The sequence below is a fragment of the Anabrus simplex genome, chromosome 8, assembly GCF_040414725.1.
Source record: "Anabrus simplex isolate iqAnaSimp1 chromosome 8, ASM4041472v1, whole genome shotgun sequence".
NCBI classification, from domain to species: domain Eukaryota; kingdom Metazoa; phylum Arthropoda; class Insecta; order Orthoptera; family Tettigoniidae; genus Anabrus; species Anabrus simplex.
Window position 1 is genome coordinate 180,928,660 of NC_090272.1, and position 22,443 is coordinate 180,951,102.

The following is a 22,443-nucleotide window of genomic DNA, read 5'->3' on the forward strand; positions in this document are numbered from 1 at the left end:
CAACAAATTAAACTTAAACAGCATTCAGAAAAAGAAAAAGGATATGTCAAATTCACCTTTAATAACCCGAAGATTTACGAAATCACCAACTTATTCAAGAAACACAACACCAAAGTAGCCTTCTCAACAAACAACAACACGAAACATAGGTTCTTTAGTTACAATAAAGCTAATAAACTTAAAGATGACGAATTCCAGGAATCTGGTATTTATAAACTAACTTGTACTCAGTGTAAAAAAACTTACGTGGGACAGTCTGGAAGGAACTTCTTAATTAGATATCAAGAACACGTCAATGCTGAAAAATACAAAAGATTCTCTGCCATGGGATCCCATATGAAAGAGTCCAACCATAAATTCACCAATATCAGGCAGGACCTTCGAATTATCTGTATGATAAATAAAGGAAATCTAATGAACAACCTGGAAAACATCCACATCGTTCTTGATAAATTAGAAAACAGTGAAGAGAATCTTAACGAAAACAATGAGCAAAAAAACATCTTATACAAGAATATTAGTAAATACTTGGAATGGGTAGACATGAAACAGACTAGACGAACAAGAGATATAATCAAACACGACATCGCAGAAGTACAGCCCAATCTCCCTCCTCCCTCATATGTTATTTTAGATGACCACAAAACTCTACTTCCCTTCTCTCCAGAGCTTTACATGAACTGTCAGACTGTGTCACATCGTTACTTCACCAGGTCGCGCTCAAAGACAGACCCTCTAGACAGCGCAGAATAAACATCTTTTCCAAACAAGAACGAGAGGCAAGATGTCCTGTTCTGATGACCTCCATTTTTTAACAAAGGAGTCTCCAAAGAACTTTTATTTGTGCTTATTGTCCTAATGTTTTTTCTTCTCAATTCTTTCTTTATGCAGCTGAAGAGGACCACTAAGTGGTGGAAACATGTCCTGTAAGTGTTAATTTATATTCAATTTTGCCTGAAGCAATAATAAAGTATTGATTAGGTGGTTATTTATACTTACTTCTTGATTTAGGTGTCCTACTGTCGACTTATGTGCCCCCTCTGGTGGGAGGATGGATAATTAATTTTTTCAAGAGAAATTTTGTATTCATTGGTTTCCTAAACTGAATTGTTCGTAGACTGTTTTTGGTGTTCTAAGGTTACTAGCACTTCTATCTCTTCCCGCCTGCTTAAAATTGTAGCCAATCAAGAATTTTTGATATTTATTTAATCAACTAATAGTATTTGTGGGTGTGTCCAGGGTTTCGGCCCAGAGAATTTTGGAACATTCCTCTCCGCTATAAAAGCTGGGACCTTTTGGGCCATGTTGTCTTTCGATCGCTCCACCCAAGTGGCTTAGAGTGTGTTCATAGTGGAGGCAGGGGACTTGCCTCATCCATCTCTGGAAGGCCTACCAGTTCAAGGTAATGGCAGACATCTTTTAATCATGTAATAGTCTCAGAAAGTTAGTTTGAGGGGAAGGTTTTAAAATCCTTTCTTAATGTAAATCTTTAAACAAGTCTAAAGACTTTAGTCTAGCTTAGGGAATTCTCCTTCAACTTGGTATTGAGGTGTCTATGATTTCATAAACTTTAAAATTTCTCTCTTCCTTTGTAATTTAAAATTTTCTTTCCATCTAGTCACCTCCGTAGTATAGGCTTAGCCTCTGTAATTTTGGGTCATAAGCCCACATAGGGTTTTTATAATTTTCAAGTGAACTTCAAAGGAATGCAAGTGTTCAACTCCTAACATTTTGATTTACGGCCAATAACATCAACCTTTTTTCCTTTACTAAGGCCATGCAGAATGGTCACTTATTGCCTCTGTTAAACTTAACTTCTCTTATTTAATTTCCTATTTAAATGTAACTTAAGACTGTTTAGCGGGTAAGATAGTGGAAACTGTTTGTATTGATCTTCTGTTAACGTTAAATTGTGCCTTGGAGAGACTTGAATCTTGTAAATTTTTGGAGAGTAGCCTCCTAGAAATTTAAGTGTATGGAGTAAAGATGCTCTTTTTGATGGAGTAAATTTTGGAGCTCAGTCTCCTAGAGGAGTAATGAAATGGAGCAGTGGTGCTCTTGTAAAAACTGTAACTTGGGAGCTTCAAGCTCATTCTGTTAAATCATTGTTGTCTAACTGTTCTAGGCTTTTCTAAGATTGTTTCTCGAGCTCAAGAGCTAACCTTTATATATCCTATTGTTATTTGTTATTGTTGAACAAAGTTTAAAATCTAAAAAAAAATAAAAAATCAAGGACAGAAAATAAGTTTTAAATTTTAGAGTTTTAAATTATACTTTGATCTTTTCTCTGTCCACCCATTCATGCCCGTACCTTCTTACACCTCCGCGTTCCACAGAATCCCCGGAACAATAATAATAATGAATCCACAGCCTGTTTCCACTCATTTGGCTGGGTCAAGAATGGAGCGAAGCCCCCATGTAGCGGCGAGGATAGGAATTGTGCCCACTGCCAAAGCCTGTTGCACTCCTCTGGTGCAATGATTAAATGAGTGACAGATGGAATGAAATAATTTTGGAGAGTGTTGCTGGAATGGAAGATGACAGGGAATACCGGAGTACCGTACCCGGAGGAAAACTTAGCCCGCTTCCACTTTGTCCAGCACAAATCTCACATGGAGTGATTGGGATTTGAACCACGGAACCAAGCAGTGAGAGGCAAGTGCACTGCCGTCTGAGCCATGGAAGCTTATTCTTTTATGGAATTGCAATAATGTGTTATTACATTTCAATTAATTTTGTGTCCTCCAAAATTTATACATGTGAGGTTTTTCAGTCTGTCCAGACTAATTCAGTATGACATAAATGTAGAAAATACATGAAAATGATAACATTTATTAACAGATTATACCTGAAAGATACATTCACTCTGTTTTTAATTAATGGTGTCCAATCTGTCAATGAATGTTTCCTTCTTCAGGTATTTTCTACATTTATGTCATCCGAATTAGTTCTGACAGATTGAAGAACTTCACATTTATAAATTAACCAAGTTGAAACTGAAGAAAAATGGCTTCCATTATAACAAACAAAGAATCCAAAATTTAGTGCCCTGGGCATGGGTCTAACAGGCCAGTTGAGGGGTCTAGAAGCATAACTGGCGACATCCAATCAACCCAATTTTACAGGAGAGTCTGATTTATTAGAGCTCTGTAACTAGGGGAGATACTCATATATGCATGAATTTTTTACAGAATAATATCCCTTCTACTCGTAAACATTTTAAAATACATCATAACCTAATATCTATGAAAAACTTTGAGCACTGATGTTATTAAATTTGGAGATTGTCAGATTTGCACCTAACATTCTTAGCAGACTGCCATAATTACAAGCGAAATAACAGAAAGTCATGACCAAATAAGAGTTCAGTGTATATTAACTGTGCTTAATCACACAAATAGAACATCTAAACCATCAAACTTTCTGTTTCTACAAAAACTTCCTCTTCTTCAATGACTTCATCCTCATTCTCTGTCACATCGTTCCCCATTGTTTTCAGCAAATTTGTGTAAAACTGGAGGCTGTCAAACATTTTCCACCGATTACTGTTACGTGTGGTCAACAATTTTTCAATGTCTCACAATTTAAAAGCGTTCACTTTAACACCTCTTTCAATTAGAGTCGTATTAATCGTTCTTACATTTTTGCCCATTTTACAAACACTTTTAGCCACTCTATGTCACTTCGATAATGAGGCTCTCCTTGCACTAGCACACTGTATTCAGAGAACTCGTTCAGAGCTCTTGTTAGAACAAAACGCTTGGTAACATTAAATTTGAAACAATCTAGCTCACTTGTGATTGGCCAACATGGAGATTGCCATTTCTGCAACTCAAAGCTACATGGAGATTGCCACAATGTTTAATGTTATTTTTGAGAAAGATTTTGCCAGTTATGCTACTCAACAATTTCATCATAGATGGCATTTACCTCGCAGAATGCTATCCATACTTTAACTCATTACTGTCAAAAAGTGGAGATTGCCAGTTTCACTTCTAGACCCCCTTAATTATAAACCTGACACCGTATATAGGGTACTGTACTTGTTCAGCACAAATACGATTCTTAGATGTTCAGAACTATCTTTTGGGTACATAACAATGGTTTCTTTGTTCTTATAATCAAAGTACTGTACTTTAGATTTAGAAATATAGAATGGAAATATAACCATAAAGAAAATCAGAAATTTTGTGCTACACTTAGTTAATCCATTTCAATCATGAGAAAGCAGGGGGGAAAAAAGTAGATTATATTAGAGTATGGATCTTACCAACTGTATCTGGTTTTGATGCTTGAATATGCATGTAACCAGATTCCTCCAAAAGATGAGAAACTATTTTTCCAGTTGGATACATTCTGCTAGCATATTGTTCCTCCACAACTAGACTGGGCCAGAAGCCGCCAACGAATGACTTGAAGAAATTCCAGGGTGACAATAAGAAGCAGAAGTTGCTATGGTAGCCAAGGACACTGAAAGCATGAACATAATAATAATTTTAGAATTTTGTTTATGCCACACCGTCACAGGTAAGTCTTATGGCGACGATGGGATAGGTAAGGCATAGTAGTAAGAAGGAAGCAACCATGGCCTTAATTAAGGTACAGCCCTAGCATTTGTCTGGTGTGAAAATGGGAAACCACAGAAAACCATCTTCAGGGCTGCTGACAGTGGGGTTTGAACTGGTGATGGGTCAAACCAGTTCATTCGTATGAACTACACTCATTCACACTACTGTGAATCATTCAAATGAAGTAGTTCATTCATGAAGTAATGAAGCCTGACGAAGCTGCTCACTGTGTCATTCAGCAGTAACTTCGTTCACAGTGTCTCACTCACTCAGTAAAGCTAATACTTAATAATATTACCAACAGATGGCAGAGCTATATAATTATGAACACTGAATGGCTTACTCGCTTACAGCATCTAGATGATAGTTGATAAGGAAAAGGAAAAGATAAACTGCGAAGCCTGTCTGATATAAAGAAGGAAATACGTGTAAGAACATAGTTGACAGGTAGGATGGGCCTGGGAGTGAAGGGGTAATGAATGACGCAGATAGCAGAAGGGTGAAGAGAGTGAGTGAGCGAGCGACAGACGAATTGAATAAATTATGAATGTTATGAAGAGTGAGAACTGTGAAGTGTTTGAACTACCAGTTCATTGAAATTGAGTGGTTGGTTCGCACTTCATAGGAGTGAAGCGTTCGTTTTGAATGACTTATTCACAAGATACCCATGACTAGTTTGAACCCACTATCTCCCGAATGCAAGCTGATAGCTATATGACCCAAGCTGCTTGACCACTTGCTTTGTCAGCGATAGTAATAGTAGAAGATTAGAGCAAGTATGATTTGGGCAGAGAGGAATAGTAACTTACTTAGACAAGGATACAAAGTAAAAATATACATAGGCATCATCAGCAAAGTGAATCCAGAGCGTGTGTGTATCCAGACTATTCTTGCCACTCTTTCTCATTTTATTTTCCCTAACCAGCTCAAGTGTTTAAAGATAAAAATTTCATTGTTCCGTATTGAAATTATTAACATTAAAAATTAAATAATTGAAGTTCAACCAATTCAATACATAAAAGAAAGAAATGTAGTAATTACATTCTTATTTAAATGGGACCGGTTTCGACCCTAGTCCAGGTCATCGTCAGCCATAAAAACAAGTAGGCGAAATCACACAATGTTTATGGATATTGGAGAAATGGGTCAGTTTCACACTCTGTCAGGCACAAAGTCACAACACTATCAAATAATATATGAAGATTATAAATAAACTTGAAGTCGCAGACGAATAGATTTGTAGAAGCAAACCGCCAGTTCCCGGTGATCAGTGCGGCACATTCAAGGTCATGTGCTGCGGTCTCGAACGCACATGACCTTGAATGTGCCGCGCTGATCACCGGGAACTGGCGGTTTGCTTCTACAAATCTATTCGTCTGTGACTTCAAGTTTATTTATAATCTTCATATATTATTTGATAGTGTTGTGACTTTGTGCCTGACAGAGTGTGAAACTGACCCATTTCTCCAATATCCATAAACATTGTGTGATTTCGCCTACTTGTTTTTATGGCTGACGATGACCTGGACTAGGGTCGAAACCGGTCCCATTTAAATAAGAATGTAATTACTACATTTCTTTCTTTTATGTATTGAATTCGTTGAACTTCAATTATTTAATTTTTAAAGCTCAAGTGTTGCCTAAAACCTGCAAGAGCAGACGTATCAGTACCGGTACCATACTCAGTAATGATTCCTCTGGCTAACTAGCTGTTGGATGGTACTGAGGATGATGATAATTGCAATTTTAAGGGGCCAAACATCAAAGTCACCAGCTCCTGATGTTAAGAATGGGTGACTCTACTGTGACCATATTTGTTAATATATATGCCTGTGAGACCTGGACAATGAATGAGTTCACTAAATGGAAACTAAGAACTGCCCAGAGAGGAATGGAGAGGTCTGTGCTTGGGTTTACCAGAAGAGATGTCCGACTCCATGGCTAAATGGTTAGCGTCTAGCCTTTGGCCACAGGGGTCCCGGGTTCAATTCCTGGCAGGGTAGGGAATTTTAACCACAATTGGTTAATTTCGCTGGCACAGGGACTGGGTGTATGTGTCGTCTTCATCATCATTTCATCCTCATCACGACGCGTGGGTCGCCTACGGGTGTCAAATCAAAAGACCTGCACCTGGCGAGCCAAACTTGTCCTCGGACACTTTCGGCCCTAAAAGCCATACACCATTTCATTTCACCAGAAGAGATAGAAAGAGGGCCCATGACATAAGAGCAGTCACAAATGCCATTGACATCATAATGAGAATATCAACCTTGAAGTGGCAATGGGCAGGACATGTGGCCCGAAGAAGGGATGACAGCTGGACCAAGTGGACCAAGGTTGTTCTTGAATGGAGCCCAAGAGATAAACTGAGACCATGAGAAAGGCCACCAGATCGCTGGGACAAAGACATCTGCATCTGCAAAATTGCCAGAGTTAATTGGCAAAACATCGCTCAAGAACGCTGGAAGTGGAGGCAACTCCTAAACACTTACCTAAGTTTCAGACTTCAAGAGGCCACATCAGTTGTTGATAGAACTGGCTGATTGTGATTGTGACAGGCTGTATCCGTGATGATGTTACAAACTTTCAGGGATGATGGAGGACGGCAACTGGATCAATTTGAGATAAGGAACCATAGTCCGGGACACTTGAATCAAAAGTTATTTATAATCAAAGTTGTTTAACATCCGTCCGTTCTTAACAGCAGCAGTGTACACAGTGGTCAGAGATGTACTACCCATATTCCTGGAACACATCCCACTTGCCCTTCGTCCAACACGATGGAGCCCCACCTCACTTTGGACTGATAATAATAATAATAATAATAATAATAATAATAATAATAATAATAATAATAATAATAATAATAATGGCGTGTGACCTCTAAGAGGCCTGGTGCAAGTCTTCTGAGTTGACAGCGTATATCATATGAAATTAATTTCATTTTTGTCCGTACTGATGATTTATCATCATATAGGCGACCTGCTTGTCTATGAGGATGGCACCCTACCTATGGTGAATTCTAATGATGAGGACGGCACACACACCCAGCCCCTAAGCCATCGGAATTAACCAATGAAGTTTAAAAACCCTGACCTGGCCGGGAATCGAACTCAGGAACCCCTAGGCCAAAGGCCAGAAGAAAAAGGAGACGAAGTTGCTAATTATGATAATGATGTTACTGGCTTTACGTCCCCCTAACTACTTTTATGGTTTTCAGAGACACTGAGGTGCCGGAAGTTAGTCCCGCAGGAGTTCTTTTACGTGCCTGTAAATCTACCGACACGAGGCTGACGTATTTGAGTACCTTCAGATACCACAGGACTGAACCAGGTTCGAACCAACCATGTTGGGGTCAGAAGGCCAGCGCCTCAACCATCTGAGCCACTCGACCTGACATGATGATGATGATGTTAATTCTTCAGTGGAGGAGTTAATGCCCACCAGCTCACACCCTGGATAGTATTTAAATTTGTGTGTATTTTCTACAGTATAATTAGTGCACAGCGTTATGTCAGAATTTAAAAACATTTGATTATTTCTTAGGAGGCAATTCTTTCTGGTCATAACCATCATCACTGCCTAAACAAAGAACCTAAATTTGGGAACTGTTTCTCCCTCCCATTATTCCTTCCTTGAATTTTCTAGTTTCTGTAGTAGAATATTCCTTGTCTGTATATTTTCCAGACTGCTGCAGATTCTTAGTATTTTGTGTGAGAGCCTTTTATTACATTTCATTGCAAAGAATCATAACAGAATTCTAAGAGTAATTGAGATGACAGAAATCATGGCTGACAAAGGTAAGTACATTGTACAGACTTCATCTACTAAACTGTTACAAACTGTAATCAACAAAGGCAGGATTGCAGTGTGGACCACCAACATCCGGTAACAGATCAGCACTTGAAGAAGATTAACTGACTGGAAATAGAGAGATTACGAGCTTTGATATAATCTTGAGTTGTTATATATCTAATTTATGATATTTCCAAACATAATATGTGGATGCCATGAAAAAGTTGGATTTGTACCGGTGATTGATATAAAGCACGTGAAGTTACAGCCAATAGTTCTCCAGAAAAGAAAATGTCTGAACTTGGTACAATGGACGTACATGTAATGTCAAACTATCTTGAGGGGTTAATAATTAGTATCTTACCTTTGTGGGTAGAGAGTAGCTAGACTGGATCCAATAGCTGATCCCCAGTCACCTCCTTGAACATAGAACTTCTTGAACCCTAATTTTTCCATCAAGGACTTGAAGACTACAGCAATCTGGGCAGGACCAAGCCCAGGTTTAGAAGCCCCTTCTGAGAATCCATAACCAGGTAATGAGGGAGCAATCACTTCAAAGATGAAGTCTGTTCCATGGTGTGGAGTGGTGAGCAGCGGGATCAACTGATAGAACTCTCGGATAGAGCCAGGCCAACCATGCAGGAGAAGGAGCGGCACAACAGTGACACCAGATGGAACCTTTGATGGTTTTACATGGATGTAATGCAGTTGAAGGCCTGATACCTGTGTTTTAAACTGTGGTAGGCTATTGAGGAATGCTTCACGTTCTTTCCAATTGTACTTATTTAACCAGAAGTCTACCACTGATTTCAAATGCTCTGTATTGAACCCATATTCAAAACCAACCCCTTCTAGAGGAGCTGTCATTGGTGCTGTCGATCTCAATCTTGAATTTAAGTCATCTATAACCTGAAAATATATAAACAAATTGATTAAGAATTTCAATGGAATTTCTGTTCTTTAGAATCATATAAGAAGTACAAAATAATAATAATAATAATAATAATAATAATAATAATAATAATAATAATAATAATAATAATAATAATAATAATAATAATAATAATAATAATAATAATAATAATAATTTATAATTATAATGTTATTGGCTTTACATTCCACTAACTACTTTTATGGTTTTTGGAGACACTGAGGTGCCAGAATTTTGTCCCACAGGAGTTATTTTACGTGCCAGTAAATCTACTGACATGAGGCTAACATGTTTGATCACCTTCAAATACCATAAGACTAAGCCAGGATCCAACCTGCCAAGGTGGGGTCAGAAAGCCAACGCCTCAATCGTCTGAGCCACTCAGCCCAGCATAAGAAGTACAAATGAATTCTAATACTGTAAAGAAACTGCTCTTAGGCTTTGAGAGAATACCATTTGCAGGGAGCTAATATGGAAAACTACTATACCCATGAGGAAAAATGAACTCACTTTCTCTTGACACCATAGTTACTACAGTAATTACATAACCCCATGGCACTACAGCCCTGGTGGGCCTTGGCCTATCAAGTGACCACTGCTCCCTGCAGATATCGAGGTTGTTATTATTATTAGCGCATGGTAACATACACAAAACAATACAAAGATTAAATATACATGAACAACTATTATATACATAACTAGCTGATGTACCTGTGCTTCGCTATGGAATTCTACATTGTATACAGAACTCTATGTTAAGTAGTGTACACCTTGTGAGCAAGATTGTATTATATTGCATAGGAACGTTACCCTAGAAACGCGACGGGGAAGTCACCAAACGTCTTTTCTCATATGAAAACTGGGTTAGGGAATTTTCATTATGATGGTAGGTCTGCTTGCCTACTTTTTTGCTATTTCTTTTACGTCGCACCGACATAGATAGGTCTCATGGCGACGATGGGATAGGAAAGGCCCAGGAAGTGGAAGGAAGCGGCCGTGGCCTTAATTAAGGTACAGCCCCGGCATTTGCCTGGTGTGAAAATGGGAAACCACGGAAAACCATCTTCAGGGCTGCCGACAGTGGGGCTCGAACCCACTATCTCCCGATTACTGGATACTGGCCGCACTTAAGTGACTGCAGCTATTGAGCTCGGTTGCTTGCCTACTATCAGTCACAATCAGGATGGGGAGTTTTCATTATAATGGCAGACACTCACTCTCCACCTGCTTTTTTACATTCTCAGAGAGACTGCCTTAGTGGTTTCCCCAAGTGAAATGAACATAGATTATTACATTGACGTCAGTAGGAATGGCGCGATTAAAAGCAATATGAAATACTCGATCAAATGAAAAACCACACATTTTCTCACTTTTAACGAACAGTACTACGCTGCCGATCTAACATTCCAAGGTTCCAGAGCTGGAATGACCAAGCCGCACAGCCTTGATCCGTGAACACTCTTCGTCTTTTTTCGTCGGGGGAGGGGGGGGGTCGAATAGCGGGGAGTCCCAGGAGGACAAATCTATGTCCTTTCACTAATCTCTTTCCTAGGAGTACCCGATGAGTTGGGAAATCTCATTTCACTTACACTGGTGGCGGAAAAATCTAACTGACTAGGAGGCAAATTTTTCCTCCAAACTAGAGGAGAAAACCCCTCTTCACTGCTAATTTGGAACAAAATGAATGTAGAATTTAATAAAAGTGAAGAGTAAGACGCTTTCCTTAAGTAACGTCTCTTTTCAGGGTAAAATTTTGAATTATTTAGTGAATTGTAGTGCTATAATTTGGAATAGGCCTAAATTGTAATTCTTGACCAGGTCGTACTACTATTACTAAGTGAGACTCTGCCAAATCTGCACACTGCTCATTCAAAACAGCGAGTCAGAGTAGGAAGCGAATAGCTGGAATACTGATGAACCGGTGTGTTACGTACCAGCAGTATCAGACAATGTATGAACCAGAGGAATGGCATGCTAAAGAAAAACGTTTTCTAACTCCCCAGCTCTTTCCCGCCAATATTGAATCAGGCTGTTTATACTAGGTACGCAACAGTAATCCCATCTACCGGAGTTGAGGGCACGATAAGAGACAAAGAACATCACAACAAACAATGGTCAATGTAATGTTATTGTTGATCAATGTTATGCGCTTTCGATATTGTAGGCCTTCGCATTTAGTTTTCTTCTGACTCTGAAATACTACTCTTATGACAGTCGGTACGGTAAAACTGAATAAAACATAAATGATCGGAAATTGTATTCTCTATAACTTTTGTTATGTAGTACTTTTCTATAGGAGCAATAACGAAGGGTATTTAAAAATTAAATTTTAGGCGCCTACACCTAAACTACCATTTCACTGAGGTTCAGTAAAATTGTTTATAGCTTAGACTACAGTTTTTTCTTCCCTGATTCTACATACCGATTTTCATTAAATTCTGTTCACCCATTTTCTCGTGGCTTGGCATTGATTTGGACTTAGCAACAAAAATCGAAATTCATGAATATCAGTGTTATCATAGCCGGTACGGTAAAATTGTATAAGACATAAATGATCGGAAATTTAATTCTATGTAACTTCAGTTATGTAGTATTTATCGACAGGACCACTTAAAATATAAATATTTGAGAATTGAATTTTAGGCCTTCCCCTAAACACCATTTCACTCAGCGTGAATAAAATGATTTATAGCCTAGATTATAGTGGCTCATCCCCCGACTTTACATACCAATTTTCATTAAATTCTCTTCAGCTGTTTTCAAGTGATGCGTGTACATACATACATACACACATACAGACAGATAGACAGACAGACAGACAGAAATTACAGAAAAGAAAAAAGTGCATTTCCTTGTTACTGTGGACATGAACGATACAGAAATAACATTTTTTTCAAATTCTGAGCAATGTACAGACAAAACTCTTATTTTATATATATAGATTACTCACTATAACATTGAAAACAATCATGCAAGCAAAAGGGTTCAAAGAGTTAGATCTAAATTCTCTAGCCATTGTATGGCCTCAGCAGAAGCCATCACGAAGTCCTGGCTGGATCCAGCGAATGCCCTTCCAATGCATTCGGTGACAATATGGTCGATAGTCTGCTTAACTGCACCACAGTCACAGGCTGGGGAAGATCTCATACCCCATTTAAATATCATTGATCCACATCTCCCGTGGTTAGTACAGACTCTGTTGAGGGCTACCCATGTCTTACGGGGCAAATCAAAGCCAGCTGGAAGATTCTTATAATTGAGCAGTGTCTGCCATTGAGTTGGAGCTACGCTGTTCCACTCTTGTTGCCAATCACTTTTTGGTAAAGTGTGGTCAGCATGACAAATCCTCTTGGCCATTACTCTTGACTTTCTAGACCAGGGCTGCCATCTCACCATCAGATAGCCCCTTGATTGTAACCATGTAGGCTGAGTGGACCTCGGACCAGCCCTCAGATCTGGGTAAAAATCCCTGACCTGGACAGGAATTGAAGCCAGGGCCTCTGGGGGAGAGAAAGTCATGCTACTCATAGATCACCGAGCTGGCATCATCAAATAGTAATAATAATTGCCTGGCCTTCACTGATGATGTGATCCTTCCAGACAACAGCAATGAAGTAAATAGAAGTACTGTATTATAAAGCTGTATGTAAGATTGAAATGGTGTACAGAAGTAGCCAGAGGAGTGAGAAATGTAAGTGCCTTGGTGAGATCCTTACTCCCAATGGGAATGAATAAAGAATCGCTAGGAGATGGAAATGGCCTTCAAACTGTGCCATGATCCTTACAAGTTCAGATCAGTCTCCTTCCAGGCAAAACTGAGGCACTACTGCACAGCAGTCAGACCAGAATGCCTCTAAACTGCAGATACATTAGCCAAAATACAGTAGAAGATCTCACAATTAATTGAGAAAAAGAAAAGGAAGTTGCTGCTGTCATTACTAAAAGTGGGACTAAACATGATGCCATGAAATTTTTGAAATGATTGCTCCCAAACAAAGCTTGTATTTCACATTCATGTTCCCATTACTTTGAGGGCTAGGTAATTCAAAATAGTTTTTGAAATAGGGGAATGGAATTTCATTAATCTCTTCACCACCACATGCTTATTCTCGTTCCATTATCAACTAGTGCAAACTCACAAAGTCGTAGCATGCACTCATCTAAATCACAACCAGTACATTAAGGAGTGCATGTCGTGTCTTTGCCTTTATACCATTGGCCAAAGTGAGTGCTCCGGCTGCAGAGTTGCCAATCTCTCAATGTGATGCCCAATACAACAATATACTAGAATGTAATATTTACAATTTTATTTTAATAAGTAATGAAATGGCTTATGGCTTTTAGTGCCAGGAGTGTCCGAGGACATGTTTAGCTTGCCAGGTACAGGTCTTTTGATTTGACACCCATAGGTGACTGCGTGTCATGGTGAGCATGATACCCCCTGTGCCCGTGCCAGCGGAATTAACCAATGATGGTTAAAATTCCCGACCCTGCCAGGAATCAAACCTGGGACCCCTTTGGCCAAAATCCAGAATGCTAACCACTTAGCCTTGGAGCATTCCAAGAAGTAAATTATGAGTAAACATTACATTTTGTGAAAAGTAGCCATTACGAGTAAAAATTACAAAAGAAAGTATTTGTTACAAGTAATTTAAGTATAGGAAAGGAACAAACAAGTGTCAAATCAAGTCACAGAGAGAGGGGGGGAAAGGTAATAAGAAAGGAACACATTCAGGGTGGTCGGAAACTATGTGAATCAGGTATATGAGCATTAGAGCGTCGGTCATACTGATAAGTAATTTGGAAAAATTACTTCGACATCTAGCGCCGTTGTAATTTAATAGCTGCTGAAGTTAGCCAATTCAGATCGCTTCACGGGTGAATTCAAACGGGCTTTATGAGGCGGTGTTGCTAAATCTGCATGTGGCTTGGTCGGGCTTGAGAGCCATAATACCAATATAGTTGGTCCGTTATTGGACATTATAAATTTTCCTGCTAACTCACTCCTGGTTGCCAGCGCCTCACCCCAATGTGCCAAGCCAGGCTCATCAGTTGGTAAACAGCACACCTACCAAGACGCATGGCCAGTGCATACCATGGAGACCACTGCGTAGGCTACTTGGAGCCACCGGCAGTGCCGATGCACTATGAGAGACTCTGTCTCAATTCCAAAATTTGATGCCTGCCTAGCCATCAGATGATATAGATGTTGATTCCCATGGGAGAACAAGTAGCCTAGGTAGTGGCCTCCATGGTATGCACTGGCCACGCATCTTGGTAAGTGTGCTGTTTACCAACTGATGAGCCCGGCTTGACACACTGGGGTGAGGTGCTGGTAACCAGGAGTGAGTTAGCTGCAAAATTTATAATGTCTTTAAGGTTCCCTATGGGAATCAACATATATATCATCTGATGGCTAGGCAGGCACCAATTTTTGGAAATGAGACAAAGTCTCTCATAGTGAATTGGCACTGCCGGTGGCTCCAAGTAGCCAATGGAGTGGCCTCTACAGTATGCACTGGCCATGCGTCTTAGTAGGTGTGCTGTTTACCAACTGATGAGCCCAGCTTGGCAAACTGGGGTGAGACGCTGGCTACCGGGAGTGAGTTAGCTGGAAAATTCATAATGTCCAATAACGGACCAACTACATTGGTATTATAAATTTACTTATAATTTCAGTTTCCCTATGGGAATCAACATCTATATCATCTGATGGCTAGGCAAGCATCAATTTTTGGAAATGAGGCAAAGCCTCTCATAGTGCATTGGCACTGCCGGTAGCTCCAACTAGCCTACGCAGTGGCCTCCACGGTATGCACTGGCCATGCGTGTTCGTAGGTGTGCTGTTTACCAACTGATGAGCCCGGCTTGGCACACTGGGGTGAGGTGCTGGCAACCAGGAGTGAGTTAGCTGGAAACTTTATAATGTCCCATTACGGACCAACTACATTGGTGTTATAAATTTACTCATTCGGGACAAATATTTCAGGTTCCCTATGGGAATCAACATCTATATCACTTGAGAGCCAAGGTGAGAAATGAGCAGCAAACACTAACCCACCATTAGTTTCAGCCATTGACACCGTAGCATGCTTGATATGGGCCAAGTCTATCAGCAGGGTGGTTCTTGTTCAAGTCCCTCCCCTGACGAAGTTTATCTCTTCTATTGGCGCTCTGAAACCGGTCACGAGCCATGTTCAGATTTAGCAACACCGCCTCACAATGCCCATCTGAAGTCGCCTGTGAAGGGATCTGATTGGCTAACTTCAGCAGCTGATAAAATGACACCGGCGTGAGATATCGATATAATTTTTTCAAATTATCTATCAGTTTGACCAATTCGCTAACGCTCATATACCCGGTTCATATTGTTTCTGACCACCTTGTTTAATAGGAGATTGTCCTTGTTCTTTTATGTTCTCATGTTTGTCCTAGTCTCCTATTTCTCTTATTCCCTCTTCCGACACTGACCTGCCATTGTGTTCGTCTTATTATGTGTGTTCCTTTCTTATTCTCTCTCTCTCTGTCTGTCTCTCTCTCTCCCTCTCTCTCTCTCTCTTCTCTCTCTCTCTTTCTCTCTGACTTATTACAAGTAATTTCATTACTTTTACCTGATTACTTCCTGACTCTGCGTATAGCACATGGGTGTATTCTGCCCTGGTCATAGTTGCCAGAAAATATTGTTAACTATAACCTCAGAGTGTGAAAAATAAGTCTTTTTTTATAATTTCATGTTTCCTTTACCTACTTGAGCATTTTAAACACTGTGAGGGCAAATAATACTGGTCTATTAGAATAAAATAGTAGTAATAATTATCAACCTCAACGGCATCTACGGCGGAGAAGGTGGACTTCGGTACAGCGGAAATGGCGGAAGGGGCATACCCGTAGCGTCTGTACTCCAGAGGAGCGGCTACGAAAGGCGTCTGTCTCCATGTTAGGGGACGGCCTAATTTTGAACCTGGCAGTAGGTGTAAAATGCCTTTGGGTGTGGCGAGTCCATCGTAACAATACCCTATATGGACAAAGCAGATATGGTGCCTCGGAAAAGGTTAGGGCGTCCCCTGCTAAAAGCGATGCGCAGCTCTTCAGGTGCTGGGGGAACTGTAAAAAATGGGCAACCAGCACCAAACTACATCAAAATTGCAACAGTTAATGTACTGACACTGACGGGAAAGACAGAAGAACTGGTTGACTTCATGATAGAAAAAGATATAGCCATACTTGGACTGTGCGAGACCAAGAAGAGGGGTACAGGGGAGATCCCTCTGAGAGAAGGATACAGGCTGTATTACAGTGGAGGACCTGAAGCAAAAAATGGAGTGGCCATCATACTTAGAAGAGAAATCCAAGAATATTTGGAATATACAAAGTACGTCAGTGATAGGATGATGATGATGAGACTCCAGTTTGAAAATGGTGTGAAAGATCTATTTCAGTTGTATGCCCCACAAACTGGTTGCATAGATGAACATCTAGAGGACTTCTTAGAGGAAGTGGAGAGACAGATAGAAGATAAGGAAGTACTATTGATGGGAGATCTAAATGCACAAGTTGGAATGAAAAGACAAGGAAAGGAAGATGTTGTAGGGCCCTTTGGATATGGAAATGTAAATCCAGAAGGCAAGTTGTTGGTGGATTTTTGCATGAGGAATCAAATGATTGTTGGAAACACCCGGTTTAGGAAGAAGAACAGTCAGAAGATTACAAGGTATGGCTGGGGAGACAGACGAACAAAGACCATGATTGATTATATAATCATAGAGAAAGAACACCGGAAGAACCTTGTAGATGTAACAGCCATGCCTGAAGAAGCCTTTGGTGGAGATCATAGAGTTGTGATAGGAAAATTGAAAGTTGGAAAGATTGAAAAACTCCAATTAAGAAGAGAGAAAAGAATTAAAGTATGGACGTTGAAGGAGAAAAGCATACAAGAAGAATTTCAAAGGGAAATAATACCCTTGGTACCCAGGACAGAGGTGGGGAATGTTGAAGAGGAATGGAAAAGATTTAAGGAAGCACTGGTTGGATGTGCAGAAAAGGTGTGTGGTAGAACATCAGGAAATGTGAAAGACAAAGAAACACACTGGTGGAATGATAGGGTAAAGATTAAAGTGAAGGAAAAGAAAATTGCATGGAAAGCATGGAAAACATCTAAGAATGAAGAAAGTAGAAGAAAATATGTGGAGGCAAAGAATTTGGCCAAGAAAGTAGTGGAGGAAGAAAAGAGGAAAAGCTGGGCCTTATTCACACAGACATTGAGAGATGATACACAGGGCAGCAAGAAATTACTGTATGGTATCTTAAGAAACAAAACGAGAGATCAAGTAAACACCAGATTTGTGAAGGATGAAGGTGGCATAATTTTAACAAAGCCAGAAGAAATAAGAAATAGATGGAGAGAGTATTTTCAGAAGCTGCTGAACATAAGAATGTATGACAGTCATTCAATGGACGACCAGGAAAGGCAATTAGTTGACGAAGAAATGGATAAAGAAATTACAATGAATGAAATTGAAATGGCAGTAAGAAAGATGAAGAATGGAAAAACTGCTGGAATAGATGAAATTTCAGTGGAGATGATAAAGGCAGCTGGAGCTGTAGGCCTGCAGTTGACATATCGGGTTCTCAGGAATGTCTGGGAGAATAAGGAGGTCCCTGAGGATTGGCAAAAAGGAATAATCATCCCAACTTTCAAGAAAGGTGATAAGGAAGTTTTGAAGAACTACAGGGGAATTACTCTAATATCCCATGTTGCTAAGATAATGGAAAGGATACTGGAAAGTAGAATAAGGTTGAGGGTTGAGAAGCAGATACAGGAAATCAGTTTGGTTTCAGAAGTGGAAGGTCAACAATAGAACCCATTTTCATTATGAGACAACTAATGGAAAAGCATTGGGAGTACGGGAATTATATGGTGATGACATTCATTGATATTGAAAAGGCATATGACAGTGTCCCTAGGATGAAAGTTTGGGACAGTCTGGTGCAAAAAGGAATTGGACAGGGATTAATAAAAATGATCATGGCATTGTATAAGGAATGTTGTAGTTGCATGCAAACACAAGTTGGCAGGACAAGTTGGTTCAAAATAACTAGTGGGCTGAGACAGGGAAGTGTTCTATCACCAATCCTGTTTACAATAGTAATGGATGACATCATGAGAACAGCAAAAGCAGCATATGGAGGAAGAGAAATGAACATGATGTTATTTGCAGATGATATTGTGATTTGGGGAGAAGACGACAGGAAGGTTCAAGAACAGTTGAATGTGGTGAATGGGAAGATTGAAGAATGTGGATTGAAAACAAGTGTAGAAAAGAGTAAAACTCTTGTTATGACTAGAGGGGAGAAAGAAGGGAAAGGTCAGATTAGACTTGCAGACAAGCCCCTGGAAGTAGTGGAAACTTTTAAATACCTGGGGAGTGAATTAATGGAGAATGCTCGACTGGATGCTGAGATTAGTAAAAGGATTCAAGCTGGAAGTTGTTTCTATCATAGTGTAAGAAATATGTTATGGGACAAAGATGTGCCAATGGAAGCAAAGGATACTATGTACAAGATGTATTACGTACTGTACCAGGAAAGCCTAGGTCCTGGTCCATATTAGTCGAAGGAAACATTACTTCAGCATAAAAGATCCGACCGACGTACGAACATCTATGTAAAGAATGTTCCAGTATGTGCCAGACCCTACGAGTGCACTAGGCGGAGTCAAGTGACGTCACCTGTCGCTTGAAGCTCACCTCCCCTAGAGATATTTCTCGAAAGAATTTTTCTTTTACCAGCTTTTTAACACCTTAACCAATTTCAACGGGACAAACGCTGAATTATAGCGGACGTCATAAAAGTTAATCCCTGTGAATTTCGAATTAATTCATCCCATGGTTGTTGAGTTATAATAATTTAAAGTTTCAACGAAATTACGTAATCACGGTCACATGGCCGAGAGAGATGCTACCCCTCCCAGCGCTGGTATCTATATATGCCAAGGCCAGCCAGCAGGACGAGCTGACTGTCGTAGGGGAAGCACGTACGTGCCTCTCGCTGCGCTCTCTCTCTCCTTTCACCGAGAACTTCGAGAGAATACACTACCTGTCCCAGCCGGTTACCGCCTCTCGGTACCTAGGGTTAGATAGGGAATCTGTAGGCCAGGGACCCGCTTAACAACGGATCATCCCGCGTCTACTAGCTCGAATTCGTATGTCCCAACAGCTACACACACGGAACCAGGCTTGTACTTCAGAAAAGAGCAATGTCACGCTTCGGAAAGAGCAATTTGTCGGCAAGCCTGGAACCACACAGACAAAACTCCGAGAACTTCTAGAAATGACGGAGAGTGAGGAGCTGTCGTTATTACGGCACTCTGACCACTCTACGGCCGTCAGTACATCAGCGGAGGGCATAGCGCAGTTATCACAGCGCCGCCCCCCGCCAAATACCCCAACTGGCAATATATTGTTTAATAATAATATATTGCACTTGTCTGCAGGGTGGAATGCTACAAGCGCGCATAGCTTGTCGCTACCAGTCCTCGCTCGGGTCAATGACCCGGCCGAGCGGGAGCTGGAGGTGACTCAGCGCCTAGCGTGCTCCGAGAGCAGGAAACGAAATGTGCAGGAGCTGGGAGCAGACTTTACCCCTGACTCCCAGCAAATAAACCTGACGGGAAACGTTTACCTGACGGGGCAAGCTGTGCGTAACTATGCGTGCACCACCACCACCACTACTACATACACCACGACAACTCCGATTACCACCCCGTCAGTACAAGCCAGCTCGCACATACCAGTGCAGCCGCTCCCCAATCGGCCGGCCAGCCACAGGGCTGACCCCCGAAATAAGAGCAGGCGAAGCCTGGAAGCGGAGCTGGAGTGCGTGACGCTGTGCTCGGGCGACCGGGAACCGGGGCTAGCCCCTGATGTGCCGGAACCCGAACACGGGAAGGAACAGTCGTATGGCTCCACTGAGCTAGCGGCTGAGGAGGAACACGAAAACAAAATGGAGGCTACTCCTCCCCCCAACATGAACCGAACCCTCGAACCCAACCCAGTGGTCAGCCAGTCGGACGCCGGGAAAGCGGGACCCAGTTCCGCAAACCCGAGCGCGAAGACAACAGCGCACAAGGGAAGGAATAAGAGGGGGAAACGGACTCGGCAGATGGCGCCAACTACAGTCCAACCCCCACCCGGGCGAGCGGGAAACTCGGACTCGGAGTCGGACGAGGCCCCACTGGCGATCGACCTTTCAGGCGCATCCCGGGAGGCCGAATCTGAGAGCTCCGAGGGAGAGGGACCCAGCCAGCGCGGGGTGACCGAACCCGAGGTCCCGGCCACCCAGCCGGGAAACCAGGGTGACGGCTTCAGGGAGGCAAAAGGGAGGAAGAGGAGGAAGGGAAAGGGGAAAGGAAAAGTAACCCAGCCCCTGAGCCGCAAGGCCCAGGCAGGCGGGAGAAATAAGCCAAGTACCCGAGTCGATAGTAGCACCGAAACATCTATCGGCTCAACCCAACCCCAGCACTCCACACACAAGAGGCAGACTCGTCAGAGCCCACCTCCACCACCACAACAAAAGAAACAGATCACCCGTAAGGGGTCAACCCCCCCGCCCCTTACGGTATACACCACCAACACCAAGACACTCGAAACGGAGCTCCTCAAAAAGCTGCCGCATGAAGAGAGAAAATATTATTTCTCCAGGCCGAGAGTAGACGCACATATAGCGATTCGGCTGCACATGACGAGCTTTGAGAGCTACGAAACCGCTATCGAGGTGCTAAAACGGCTGAATATTACATTTGTAAGAATATTGCCCAATAGCACTATACCGCCCCCCCAGCCACTGGCCCCCAATGTGGAGTGTGTCAGAGGCATGGCCATCCAGGGGCGGCGTGCCGACTGGAGCCCAGATGCCGCAGATGCGCCGCCTCCCACTTGTCCCGCGACTGCCCCCACGGCAACGACCCCGCGTACTCTAAGTGCGCTAACTGCGGGGGAAAACACGCGGCCAACTTTAAAGACTGTCCTAGCCGCAAGGACTACGAAGCCGCCCATCAAGGCAAAGGGCCAAAGGGTAATAAGCGTGGCAACCCTAAGGCCCAAGCAGGCCCCTCAGGCACAGGCGCTTCACGCAAGAAGAACCCAGGCCCATCAGGTACAAAGGACCCTTCAGGTCTCGCAGGCCCGTCAGGCACAAAGGGCCAAAAGCAAGGTCCTTCAGACAACCAGCGCCCATCAGGCGGAGGCATTTTAAATTTCAAGCCCGTACGGACGGTAGGCAAGCAAAACCACGGGCCCTCAGCCCAACCAGCCCCCACCACCGTCCGAACTAAGACCTCAAGTAAGAACAACAAGAAGGCCCAGCCCCAAGAAACCAAACAAAGGCAGGTTAAGTCCACGCCAGCACTTCCCGAGCTACTAGAAGGCCCACCCCAGGCCAGCTCCACCCCCCGCAGAGAACCTGCCGATAGTCAGCCGGCATCCGCACCACCACCCCCCTCGCCCTCACCTCTCACCACACCAATCTCACCAACAACACAGATACAGGCACAACAGCCAGCGGGGAACATGGCAGTAAAGGCGTTCAGGGAAAGGATAGAAGAAATCCTGAAAACCTTCTTTCCGAACCTGAACCTGTCGGTAGCCATAACCACTGGGGTTATGATGGCCAACATGCTCCCCTACCCCTGGCTAAGGGACCTGGCTAATGCAATCTCCGAACTCCTAACCCTGGATGGCTGAACAACCCAACGAAGATAATAATAACAATAATAATAATAACAATAACACGCAGGAGCTTCGAGTTCTAATATGGAACTGCCAGGGCGTCAGGTCCAGGAAATATGAACTCGAAGCCTTCCTAGCCGCGAACTCAATACACGTAGCTCTCCTAACAGAGACCTTCCTCCCTCCGGGGAGGAAGTTCACTATAAGAGGCTACAAAATGCACAGAAGCGATAAGGCTAACAAAGTGGGAGGAGTGGCAGTCCTGGTAAGGAAGGACATCAAGCACATGGAGGTAGACATACCAGAGCTGGTCACGCTAGAGGCATGTGGAATAGCCCTACCAGTGCAGGGAACACTCATAAATGTAATAGCAGCATACTCCAGACCGACAAGCCTTAACACTCAGGACATAGAAACAGTACTA

The 22,443-nt window shown here is 42.2% G+C and overlaps 1 protein-coding gene across 2 annotated transcripts in view; it reads right to left on the reverse strand.

Moving 5' to 3' along the window:
* The window catches only part of LOC136878922 (juvenile hormone epoxide hydrolase 2), a 68,103-nt gene that overhangs the window by 21,671 nt on the left and 23,989 nt on the right, over positions 1-22,443 (reverse strand). For both annotated transcript variants that reach the window (XM_067152536.2, XM_067152537.2), the window contains exons 3-4: positions 8,728-9,272; positions 4,271-4,470 (exon numbers count right to left, since the gene is read on the reverse strand). In XM_067152536.2, the coding sequence (XP_067008637.2) occupies positions 4,271-4,470; positions 8,728-9,272 (745 nt within the window). The remainder of the gene's footprint in view (positions 1-4,270; positions 4,471-8,727; positions 9,273-22,443) is intronic.